Source organism: Mirounga leonina, unplaced genomic scaffold (genome assembly GCF_011800145.1).
Source record: "Mirounga leonina isolate KUSES-001 unplaced genomic scaffold, KU_Mleo_1.0 Mir_224, whole genome shotgun sequence".
NCBI lineage: Eukaryota > Metazoa > Chordata > Mammalia > Carnivora > Phocidae > Mirounga > Mirounga leonina.
The window spans coordinates 7,012,721-7,025,940 of record NW_023270615.1 but is presented as its reverse complement, the minus strand read 5'-3'; the positions used below and the strand labels follow the sequence as shown (position 1 = coordinate 7,025,940).

The window sequence follows — 13,220 nt, the reverse complement described above, 5'->3', positions numbered from 1 at the left end:
ACTAGTCCGTTAATGAAAAATTTTATAGACAGCCAAAAATCAGGTAGGTATTGCTTTCCAATTTTCTAGGATTTTGGTCTCCATGATTTAAGTTCATCACATAACTTCCAGTTCTTGACTTTGGGTTGGATAGTGATGGACAAAATATTTAGGTAAAGCTTTATCACTTATTAGCTGTAAGACTTTGAGCAAATTTCCTTAATTTTCTAAGACTTCATTTCCCTAATTTCTGTAACAATAACAACAGTTATAATTATGTCTATCTTATAAGCTTGTTTTGAGGCTTAAATGAGAAAAAAAAAATGCATGCAAAATGGTTAGCACGTACTTGCACATTGCACTAGTCAATCAAGATTGGTTTAAAGGGAAAGAGCAATGTTGGTGTATTGACCAAAGGTTTGATCAAGTATGATATATTCACTTATGAATTGGGAGAATGCTGTTGCATTTTACATAGTCTCTGTTGCAATAGCCCCACTATGTTCCACTCTTTTTGAAACATGACCTTTATGTATCAACCTGCCCGTCCCTGTAGGCTTCAGAAGATCATTTAACCTCATACTATGGGCAGAGAGCAGGTCCAAAAGTGGTTTGTTCACCCTGTCTGTAACAAGTGGAGGCAGATCTGGACTTTCTCAACTATTACATAGGAGAAGCCCACATGAAGCTTAACAAAAATATCGCAAAACAAGAGAAAGTCATATCAAAAGAATGAGAGTTGCCTGGGTGGCTCAGTCAGTTAAGCGTCCGACTCTTGATTTCAGCTCAGGTCATGATCTCAGGGTCCTGAGATCGAGCTGCACATTGGGCTCCATGCTGTGCATGGAGACTGCTTAAGATTCTGTCTCTCCCTCTGCCCCCCTCCCCACTCATGCACATGTGTGCATTCTCTCTCTCTCAAAAAAAAAAAAAAAAAAAGGGAAGATGAGCTTATCTCTGAAAATGATCTACTTCAGGATCTAGAAGAAAATCTTAGAAAATTGCCATCATCCTTGGAATACAAGAAGACATGGTACTATGAAAAAGACCACAAGTTGTGATGGAAAAAGAAATTTTTTAAATGAAAGAAGAAAACTGGGGGAAAAAAAGAGTGAGAAGCATGTAGACAATCCTACATGACTGGAGGGAGGGTAAATTTTATAACCACTTTGGAAAACTCTTTGGATATTTCTTATAAAGTTAAAGATTCATCTACATATGACCCAGTAATTCCATTTTGGGCTATTTACCCTAGAGAAATGAGCACATATGTTTGCAGAAAGAATTGTACACGAATGTTTATACCGGCTGTATTTATAATAGCCCCTAACTGGAAACAATTCAAAAACCCGCAGACAGGGGAATGAATAAGCAAACTGTGGCATATTCATAGAGTGGAGTGCCACTCAGCATTCAAGAAAGTAGGAACCACTGATCTATGCGAAACAAAGGTAAATCTAAAAATATTTTGTTAAGTGAAAAAAGCCAGGCACAAAAGAGCACAGGCTGTATGTCTCCAGATGCATGAAACCTAGGGACCAGTAGAGCTAACAGTATTGATAGAAATCAGAAAGTGGTTGCCAAGGGTTGGGGATGGGGAAAGGGAGGGGAATTGACTGGAAAGGGCCAAGAGAGAGCTTGCTGGAGCGATGGAGATGTTTAATATCTTGTCTTTCTGAAGGGTAGTTAAATGGCTATGTACAATTATTAGCATTCATCAAACTAGACACCTGAGTTCCATGCATTTTATGTTATCTTAATTATATTTCAGTTTAAAAATAACAAACCATTTTAGGAAGCTATGAGAAATAGAATTATTGCAGAAAATTATATCAGTGATGTGGAAAACAACATTGATCAAAGATCAAAGGGGGTATTTGAGAATGATCCACATGGAGCATAGAAAGAATAACACCAACACAGGAGGTTTTCCTGAACCAGAATCCAGAACAAATCAAACAGAAGTTGTGAAGGATAAATCTTTTCTGAGCTTAAGAAAGAACTGTGTATCATATTCAAAGAACTTACCCTGTTTTAGGCTAAATTGGCAAGATATTGGAATTACAAAGAAAAAGGAAAAAAGTCCTAAAACATTGAGCCTGGGAAAAAAGTCAGTTATCAGTAAAACAATTAAAAACCAGTTCGGTTTAGGGTGTTTTTGGTGGCATGAAAAATAGCAAGAACAAGAAAGACTTTGGAGCCAAATAGTTGTTACTGAAGAATATTATATTGGACGAGATTCTCCCTCATGTGTGAAGGCAACAAAATTCTCTGATGTACAAAGTTTTGGAAAATATTCTCCCCATGAACTCTTGGAAAAAATTACTTGAAAATCTACAGCATTCAATGAGTTATGAGACAAAACAATGGGCCAAGGCCTCGGGAAGGATGGGTCAACAGCATATCAGGGAAGGCTAGGTCAGTTAAAATAGAAAAAAGATTTAAAAAGTTGTAAAAGAGTTTAAAAAATGAAAGCAAAACTCAAAAATGTATCTTAAGAGAGCATATGCACAATGTTAAAAGTAATACCTTAAAAAAGTTATCGGGCTATGAACCTTAAACTGTTCTCAAAAAAATAGTCAATAGACAACAACAACACCAAAAAATATAAACACAGTTCATTCTAAAATCTCTCCCTGAAAAATTATCATAAAGAAGTAGCTTTTAATTCCCAAAGTCCTCATCTGGGTTAGAATAGAGCTAGGATGAGTTTTTAAGGGCATAGAACTGTGAGCTTGTTTTAAATCTCATGTTATCCAAATTATTATTATTATTATTATTTTTAAAGATTTTATTTATTTATTTATTTGAGAGAGAGAGAGAGAGAGAGAAACAGCATGAGTCAGAGGGAGAAGCAGGCTCTCTGCCGAGCCGGGAGCCCGATGTGGGACTCGATCCCAGGACTCCGGGATCATGACCTGAGCCGAAGGCAGTCGCTTAACCAACTGAGCCACCCAGGCACCCCAAATTATCTTCATAACAATGCAGGCATATTTCTGTGAGAGTTCAGGGACTATCCAGAGATAAGAGTTTTCTTCTCTTAACTTTATTAACCATTTGGTTGCACTGGGTTGAATTGTGCGCACCCCTCCTCACCCCCCACCCCCAAAGATGTCTACTGAACAATGTAAATGTGACCTCATCTGGAATAAAGGTCTTTGCAGATCTTTACCTTTACATTAAGGTAACGATCTCAAGATGAAGTCATTCCGAATTAGGGTAGGCCCTAAATCCAATGATGAATGTCCTTACAAGACAGAAAATGAACGACATGTAAAGACAGAGAGAAGGCCCTTTGAAGGCAGGGGCGGATACTGGAGCTATATTGCCGTAAGCCAAGGAACCACGGGAGCCTCCAGAAACTGAAAGCAGCAAGGAAAGATTCTTCCCTAGAACCTTTGTAGGGATCGTGACCTTGCCAACACTTTAAGACTTCTGCCCTCCCAAACTGTGAAAGAATTGATTTCTACTATTTTAAGCCACCACATTTGTGGTAATTTGTTGCAGCGACCCTAGGAAGTGAATAAATTTGAAAATCATTCGATACTAATTGCAGGTTTTGAATTCTTTCAACCGTTGGTCTTTGTCTATTCTGTGTCTAGATAAGATCTTTTCTTGGAAGTATATTACAGACTGACCATTGGTCACCAAAAACCAAAAACCAACCGCATACACCTAATATTCCATTTATCAAATAAGGTTACTGTTGTGGCTTTATTTTATCTACCGTAGATGTGGCTGGTGGTTACTCAGCTTCCATGCTTGATGCAATCAGAAGAGCAGTGATGGTTTCCAACATCCTTTTAATTAATAAGATCAATGAGAAAAGCCTCACCCTCAAAGAGGTCTTCAGACTAGCTACTCTTGGAGGCAGCCAAGGTAATGACCATTTTATCTCCTTCTTGAACAGTGTACAACCACGCCAGTCTGTGTCCTTGGAAGCAGTATGAAGGCTCACGAGAGTGACATCAGCAGGCATCCCACATTCACACCCCAATGTTGCATCTCAAATACCATACCCCAAATTTAGTGGGTAATGTTCAGACATGTGGTAGAGGTGTCCTTTGTTCAGCAGAGGACATGTTCATTCTAAAATCTCTCCCTGAAAAATTATCATAAAGAAGTAGCTTTTTGGCAGAGGACATGTTCAACACACAATTATATTAATCACTTTGATGGATATTTGCAATGGTCACGTATATGTGAGTTCCTTAAAATAATCAAGTTTTTTTCCCCACGGAGTCGAGTAACATGTTCTCTATTGGCCTGAGGGATGATAGTAATGATATTCATAATAATAGTAAAAATAATAGCCAAGACTTAACTCTTACCAGGTAAGAGGCACCATGGGTCATGCTTTCTGTATCGTGACTTCATCCTCACAGCCACCACTAGTAATTCCCCCTTACCCGCGAGGCACCTGAGAGAGGCATACACGTTGTCAAGCTCCGGAGTGCCAGATTTGAATCCAGAAAATCTGATGCCAGAGTGCAGGTCCCTACCCTTCCACTGTGATATCTTCCTCTGGAAATCCCAGTTTAAACTATGCATTTTGTTGCTATATTTAAGGATACTAATTACCCAAAGCTCTTTAAAAGGAAAAAGATGTAAAAGTGTAGTTGGTTGATACGTAAATACTGTTCATCAGCTTTTTCCAGTTCTCACCTGTAACCATAGTTTTAGGGAAAAAGTAGAAATTGGTAATTGTCTTGCTTTCAGTCACTTCCGTATTTTGGTGTAATCTGGATGGATGATGGTAAACACAGCATGAAACCTCAGGTAGCTAGTGAGAAATAAAAATATCAAAATAGAGACAGTATAGATATATATAGAGAGATTTATGATAGATACCTGGGGTCTTAGAAATGGAGGACGATAGCAGCTGAGAGTATCCTGGGAAGAGAAACCTTCTGGCTCTTTGAATGTTCTGGGCTATGATGAATGCCATAGAGAACATTTCAAGGAAAACAAGCAGAGGCCATGCTCTTTGCATTTTCCTAAGTCTTACAGTTTCATTTTTTAAAGTTCCAAGTTTTAAATCATCCAGTTTTTAAGTTCACCATCCCCACCCCTCTCTGTTTGTATTGTTGGCTGACATCTGATTTTCATGGTGCAAATGGATTGTACTTAAGTGCCTTTTTTATTCTAGGCTCTCTGTGAGGTGCTTCGTCAGGATCCTGTATGAGATCAAGCTGGCATGGGGTGCTTACCAAATCGTGTCTATCTTGCTGTGTAGCTTTTAAATCTATTTTCTGGGCCACTGAGCTTACTGTGATGGAATTTCTTCTCCTTAGCTCACGTCTCTGTGAGACTATGAGTGAAATGAGATGAATGGATGGCTGTTTAAATTGTGGCATCTCCCCAGCTTGTCAGAGCCTTTCCATTCACTCTCAAGATCAAGATGTGCATAAATCCCCTTCACAGGGACATCTGCTCCAAAGGCAGCAAAACTGCATTTCCTGAAATGCATCTGAATTGCTTACCAGCTCTACTGGGCCTTTCTGCAATAATCTGAATTTAGACCAATTTATAAATTCGTAAAAGCAATTGTGTCTTTTTTTGGTTAGCGCCTGCCTGACCTTCCAGGTTCAAACAATTAGCTCAGTTAGTTTATATGTACCATCAAAACTCTGGCAAATGAACCTGGTTATCTGACCTATTAAACACACAACAATTTTATGTTGAATACAGTCATTAAAAACTTATATTTTGTTATGCTTCTTTATCAAAGGCAAAAAGATTGTAATTGGCAAAGGAGGAGAGAAATGTCCAGTGATTTTCTTTTACATTCAGTCCTTCCCACACACTTAGTAGGAGTCACCTAACTGCCTTTAACATTTTCTAATTACTTTTGCACCCCTGTCTTCCTATAAGAATTCTTCAGCTAAAAAATCTTGTTCTTTTCCGAGAATAAAAGAGTTTCCCTTTAAACAATCTTTTAAGAACAAGTCAGTTGTTGTTCTTAAAAGTGCTTAGGGAACTGCCAAAAGGCTGCTGGATATCCATACAGAGAAATAGAACATACCAGATAGCATCTAACAGAGATACCTGATCCAGTACTTTCATATCGAACTATATCTTGATGGTGACAGAATTCAACCAACACGTGTAAAAATTCAAATAAATAATGCTGCACTCCAGTTGGCCTTCCTTTTATGCATGCTTCCTTTTGGTAGCTCAGTGTGCACTCAGATTATAGGCTTTAAGGAGCTTTAGATTTAAAACCTTTATTGACTAGGAAAGCCAACTACCGCCATCTTCTAAAACTAAATCATAAAAATGACAGATGTTCTTTCTTGACATCCAATATTCATGGAACATGAGTTCTCGCTATGAGATGGATCAAGTCAGTAGATAGTATCGACCTATGCCCATTTTAGAAAACATTCTTCTCTGACAACCAGAAAGTCTCTGAGGTTACCGAGCAATTGGTCTGCTTTCTAAAGCATTGGCACTCTTGAATTATGAGGACCTATTTACTTTCAGAAGTGAATTTTCTCCATTCAGAGGATTTAAACTAAGAAACTTCGGATGGTTAGGTCTGCATGGGTGCAGATGCAAAAGGATACTTATTTATTATTTATTTGAGGTTCATTTCACTGCCATGAAAACAGATCCTGTCAGCTGTTTCATAGAACAAAAAGGGCAACGAAAAGAGTTGGAGTGTTGGGGGAGAACAGGAGGGAAAAAGAAGACATTATGTCAATTGTCATGTTTCTTAGAGGGATGAATGGAAATCATAGGCCAGCTGGACTGTGAAGAGCGCAAATAGAGCTGAAATAGACACCATCTGAATTAGAGATCATGGTGATGAGGGGACCTGTTTTTATTCTCAGATTTTGCTTTCCATGTGCTTATTCTGCTTTCTGTGTGTCAGTGTTTTAGGATCTCTTAGAATGAGAGAGCTTCTCTGCTTCATGTTAAGATACATTTTTTTTCCTAGTAATATGTTGGCAGAATCTGTCCTTGCAAACGGGGACATTTTCACCATCTGATGGCTCTAAGTACTGACTGTTTACTAATTTATTCCACCCTGTAGCCCTGGGGCTGGATAAAGAGATTGGAAACTTTGAAGTGGGCAAGGAATTCGATGCCCTCCTGATCAACCCCAAAGCATCTGACTCTCCCATTGACTTGTTTTCTGGGGATTTGGTTGGTGATACGTCTGAAGTAAGTAAAACAAATTTCATCAAAAGGCATCTTTTTCATGAAGTAGTCACCATAGGAAAAAAAATAGAAATGGAAACATTTTAAGGGAAGACAGGGTTTTCTTAAAAGGGAAAGTAGATCCTTTTCAAATTATTATAATTTGTCAACATAATGTTAAGAATAATGGTACTGACAAAAACTTGTATTTTGAATATATTTGTATATTTGAATGTATTTGACTACAAGAAGCCCATTTCTTTTTCATTAATGGAAGTAGATTTTGCCTCTGAGAAATAAATTTATATGTCTGTGCTTTGCCAACCCCTACTGGCTGTGAATTTACTCTCCTAAATGCACAGAATATTTTTTCTTATTATTACTTTATTTTGCATTTTAGGCTGTCATCCAGAAGTTCCTCTACCTAGGTAGGTGGATATATGTCTCTGTGCTAAATAAAATATTTCCTTGTCTCTTGCTCGGGTACGGCTCCCTGTATGTGTGGCCCCATAGGTTAAACTCTATGTGTGACCATTTCATTTGATGTATTATTTTAACATTCCTCAGCATCAAGCCCATTTAAAGGCTTTATCTGGAAGATAAATCCAAAGCTGAGGAATGGCAGATGCAGGGGAAGAGGCCATCTGTGTCCCTTCCTCCCCCATTCACTCTGTACACCCACCCCAGTCCACCCTACCACGTTGCATTTGTGATAAGTTTGTGGTGGAGTCTCACCACCTGTGTTTGGTGTGTGTGTGTGTTTAACGTGTACTCACATTTAATTCCATCCACTGAGAGAGAGAAATAAATAGTACGGAAGATTCTACTTTGCCTCCCGCTTGATCCGGGGAGCTCTGAGTCCGGGGTGAACTGGAGAGAGATGCTGGTGCCATTTCTAGAGCTCCTTTCCTGCCGGCCCTCCATCTCACCATGCTGAGTATGATTCTGGGGTGTAAAGATAAGTATTTCCTTTACTCTCGGGGCCGGAAATGCAAACCTCTCCAGCTGAAAGTGCTGCCCACGGAAAGTCAACTCAACTTTCCGTGATTTCCGCCTTCGGTGCAGAATTCAGACCCTAATCCTCCAATTTGATATAGCACCTTCTCTTGGTCATGTCCGCTTGTCCAGATTATGAACAGTCTGAGAGAAAAAAAGGCAGCTTCTTGTATTTTCCTTCTTAGGAGTGGTATTTGTTTTTAAATCCCTCCTCGTGGCAATTAAACTAAATACTGACATAGGGGCGCCTGGGTGGCTCAGTCAGTCGGGTGTGGGACTCTTGGTTCCAGCTCAGGTCATGATCTCCTGTCCGGTTGGTCATGGGATCAAGCCCCGGGTCGGGCTCCACACTTAGTGGGGCGTCTGCTTCCCCCTCTGCCCCAACCCCCACTCACACTCAATCTCTCTCTCAAATAAATAAATCTTTAAAAAAAAATACCTATTGACATAAAAACACTTTATGAATGATTCCTTCATTTTTCTTTCAGGAGATGACCGAAATATTGAGGAGGTTTATGTGGGTGGAAAGCAGGTGGTCCCCTTTTCAAGCTCAGTGTAAGACCTTCGGCCTCTACGAGTTCTCCTGGGATCGCGTGGTTCTGCGTCTCCCTTGTGCCCAGGCCAAGTTAGAAAGTCCTAAAATAGTATCTTGTTCTTGGGATGACTATCTCTTTCTCTGTCTAGTTACAGTATTCACTTGACAAATCGTTTGAAGGAAGTCACGCTAATTCCCAACTCTCTGGTTGGGAGGATTCAAAATTTCTCCCTTTTGAGCTGTTTGGATTTACTTTAAGCTCAAACATAAGGGAATGTTATTCCTGGTGGTGTTCTTATTATGAGATTTAAGTCAAATCGATTTCATACTTGGAAATGTGGAGAGAAAAGATATTCTTGTACAGCTAGATATTTTGAGCTAATAAATGTGAAAATCAGAGAATGGAAGATGAACCAGTGAATATATTTTTATGAGGGAGAAAAAGTTAGACTATGAACACACACTGGAAAATCACTTCAGATTATCTTTGAAAATTATGTACTGAGCATATTAATTTCAGAAGAGAACTTCTTGAATTTCCAAATGTCTTTCTAGATTGACCTTGTGTTCTGGAAATTTGCACTTAATGGAATTTGCATTTCAGAGACGTGCTGTTGTGCTTTGCTTTCTTTGGGGATGAAATGTCAGAAATTGAATGCCACATGCTTTCTTAATATAGTTCTGTGCTTCAGAGTGTTTGACAGAGGTTGAATGTTAAAGATTTAAAGTCTCTTAGGAATATTATTCACATAACTACGTGGCACAAATCGTGGTATTTTTGTGTATTTCAGAATCACCTTAATGTATAACTGTGTGATTTATTATTGCTTCCGTGTTATTAGAAAAGAAACAAGTTCCATACTCCACTGTTGTGTAGACTGGAGTCTTCATAAACTGGGGCACGTGCTGGGCAGCCAGGAGCTATCGATACTAAAAGGAAGGATTTCACAGCAATGCTGTGGTCTCCCCAAGAGGTATGCTGTGGTTGCTGAAGATTTCATCCTCAGATCTCAATCTGGTAGAACTTTAAAATGAAAGACAGACTCAGCAAGAACAAAAACCAAAACCATTATTAAAAATCTTTAAACCCTGCTTACTGAAAGCACTCCATTTTTCAAGTTTATCCTATTGTCTTTTTAATTCCTAATAATTTTCAGGACATTAGAATTTTGGGATAATGAAAACTATGTACATGTCCCATTTAATGTTTATATTAATAGGACTTAATCTGCACTAGACATCTAGGAACATTACACAAAGGGTATTTTTATGCTTCCTAGTACAGTGTGCTTTCCCATAACCTACAATTAGAAGCAAATTGATTTTTTGATAAACTCTGAAGAAGTATTAATGTGAATGTTATTTAAATACTACAGTTTTCTCATTTAATTTCAAATACTATAAACCAACGTGGAAAAGGAATAGATTTTCTTAATATGTCGTAACACTCACACCTAGGGCTTAAGTGTGACTCCTTATAATTTACCTTAGAGTAGAGAGCTTTCTGTAATATAATATAGCTAACTCCGTATTTACAGAACTAAGAACAAAATTCCCCCTCTTGTACTATAACTTTATCCTCAATTAGTTATGCTAAATCAGCACTCATTTGCCCACATTTTGTTTTCTGTTTTTCCTGGTGGAAACACTTTTAGATTTGATTGTATGCACACAACACCTAATGACAGAACACAACTTTGGTCCTATTTCCATTTTTTAAAAGAATTTTTCTTATTTGAATATAGTTGACACACAATTTGATCTTATTTAGAACACACAAACAGTTTGTGTTGTGGGGTATTAAGCAACTCAGTAAATTCAGCTTCCAAGGGCCAAAGGAACATGGTTACCTGGCGTCTAACCCACAGGAGTGGGCTTAAGAATTTGGATAAGATGTGAGATCCTCCCACAGGCAGTGGCAGTATTCCCGGCCTTTGCAAGATCCTACATTTGTCCCTTCCTGAAGGATGTACGTGTTGATGTTGAGCATCAGTTTTCAAGATTCACATGCAGTGTGTAGAAACAGGCATGGCCTCAGCAGCAAGAAGAGTGGCCATCTACAACCAGTCTGTCAGACATTACATTTAGCCCTGGGAGTGTGTTAAGACCTGACTATCTTTTCTAGTAAAAATAGAATGTGTTGAAATGTTTATGTGTAGTTCGCTCTCCCTGTGTCTCTTAGAACTTACGTGTTTTCGTGACTCCAGGTGCAGCGGTCCCGAATGTTGGTAGGCTTTGTGCAATGTTGCAGGCATTGACCGGACGCGTGGTCCGATGCTCTGCACTTTGAAGTGTTGGCTTGGCCCAACGTGGCTTGACTTCCTGAACTGTGGAGAGGCGGTATTTCAAGCCAACCCTATTTGTCACTTTATGTTCGAATATTTTGCTCTCTGACAGGAAAGAAAGAGTGAAGGCTTCTTATCCGCCCCCTCACCTCGCCCTGCACTGTTTGCCTCGGGTTTCATGTTATTTTTTAATGGAATACACTTTAACAGGTAAAAACTGAGTTAATAGTGCTGACAGTCCTCTGTTTAAAAGGTATTTTCTACAACAGAACACAAAAGCAGGCTAATCGGCTTAAGTGAATTTAATATCCAAAAGGGAATGGAACATGGGGTTAGGACCTGAGAGGTTGTCATGGTAATCGTAACCTGAGACCGAGACTCTGCGCCCTTCATCGGCTCCTTCTCTGATTTCACTATTGAAGGTTCCAGAATCCAAGAGAATATCTTGGACCTAGCTCCCTTCATGCCGGGAGGAGGTCTTTCTAAGTTACCATTGTGAGCATTGAACCCCACTGAACCTCTTTGTCACTTCCCTGAGAATTCTGCACGGCAAGGACAGGAAAGGGGTTGGAAACATTCCCATTACGCTTAGCTGCTTTTGAACTGTGCCCTTGAGTATCCCTGTTGGCAGCTACAGCTGAGATGTCACAGAGGCAACGTATTTTGAATCTTCACTCCCCTCCAGACTCTTCCTATTTTTAATCTTTCCACCTCAGAACTAGACATATGGAAAGCTTTCAAGGCAAGCTGGAAGGCACGTTGTATCCATTCTACCTTGTGCGTACACGGAAGATATCCAGAACTGGATGCTTCTGTAGCCTAGTGGACATCTTTCCATTGTCCATTTTTTAAAGCTGATACCACCACTGGACGCATTCACATGTCTAAAAGGAGCATTCTGAGTTTTTAAAAAGTAGATTAAGAAATGTGTCACGGCAATGTCTTGAGATAATTTTCAAATTACGTGGATTGTTATAAATTTTTAAGTTTTCTTTCTTTTTTAAGACTTAGAAGAGATATCTGCAACTTCAGATCTACCTAGCCCCTTTAGGTATGATTTTGGACCCTGACCCTTTTTAGTGTCTCTAAAGGAAAAGTGTAGAAAGAAGTGCACAGATGAACAGACACTACTGGAAAGCCCTAACATTGGACCCCATGCATGTTTTCCCGCCCAGCCTCTCCCTTTCCCGCCCACAGCGCCGAAGGTGAGAGGTCGAGAGCTGAGGGGTTAGTCTGTAAATCTGGTCCAAATTTACGGAAATGCAAAACTTGAACAGGCCAGTGATGGAACTCAGTGTAAATTCCAAGATGGCTTTCAGCATCCAGGGGGTGCTTGAGGAACAGATGTCACGGGGCATTGACTTACCTGTTTATTTCCTGTTCAAAAGCCTGTCAGAAAGCATTCTGTGTCAAAAACCACCTTACATTGTATGTTAAACTCCTGATTGCTGCTCTTAAGGCTATATATGTGTGTATTCCTGGGGACATTTTTATTCAATATTTGTATGATTTGCTTCCTGTTCATGTGCTGAGTGAGCTCCTTTGTGCTTCAGACAAAAATAAATGAGATTTTGTGTTTACATTCTTTTTGTTGTTGTGAGTTCTATCATTCTGACAGAAGGGAGATTAATCTTATAATGCCTTTCTCCTTTTAACATGAATTTTAAAAAAATAGAGTATTTAGCCGTGGGCCAACACGTACCTTCCATTTTATGATAGACAATATACATAGCTTTAAAAAATTAAGCTCTCACGCCAGCCCTTTAGAATCAGATTGTTATTGCTTTTGATTTCAGCATGAATTTCATATTTTCTAAAGTCACAACCCAGAGTAAGAGATGCACTTTAACATCAAGAATTAGTTCACACAGGACACCTGCGTAGCTCAGTCAGCTAAGCGTCTGCCTTTGGCTCAGGTCATGATCTCAGGGTCCTGGGATCGAGTCCTCACATTGGGCTCCCTGCTGGGCGGGGAGTCTGCTTCTCCTTCTGCCCCTCCCCCGCTCACGTTCTTTCATAAGTGTGCGTGCGCACGCTGTCTCTCAAATAAATAAAATCTTAAAAAAAAAAGTAGTAGAAGATTTGGTCTATAAATTCACCCTCAATGTTCTGAGCAACCCACTATGCATCTTTTTTCCCTCCTGAAGAACAGCTTAGTCAAAATACCCAGAAGAGAATTCTCAGATGTGTAATCTAGAAAAAATGTGTGCCTAATTTGTAACTGTGGGCACAGAGTTCTGTAATAGTTAATTAACAGGCATGTCCAAATTATTGCATTG

The 13,220-nt window shown here is 39.3% G+C and overlaps 1 protein-coding gene across 6 annotated transcripts in view; it reads left to right on the top strand.

Annotated features, from left to right (window-relative positions):
• GDA (guanine deaminase) overlaps positions 1–12,525 on the top strand; it is a 72,940-nt gene extending 60,415 nt beyond the window's left edge. For 3 of the 6 annotated variants that reach the window (XM_035029049.1, XM_035029053.1, XM_035029051.1), the window contains 3 exons: positions 3,712–3,858; positions 7,019–7,149; positions 7,526–7,717. In XM_035029049.1, coding sequence (XP_034884940.1) covers positions 3,712–3,858; positions 7,019–7,149; positions 7,526–7,669 — 422 coding nt within the window. In that variant the 3' untranslated portion in view covers positions 7,670–7,717. Of the gene's footprint in view, positions 1–3,711; positions 3,859–5,128; positions 7,150–7,525; positions 7,718–8,609 lie in introns of those variants that run through there. The other 3 variants (XM_035029050.1, XM_035029055.1, XM_035029054.1) reach the window with 3 other exon arrangements.
• The last annotated feature ends 695 nt before the right edge of the window (positions 12,526–13,220 follow it).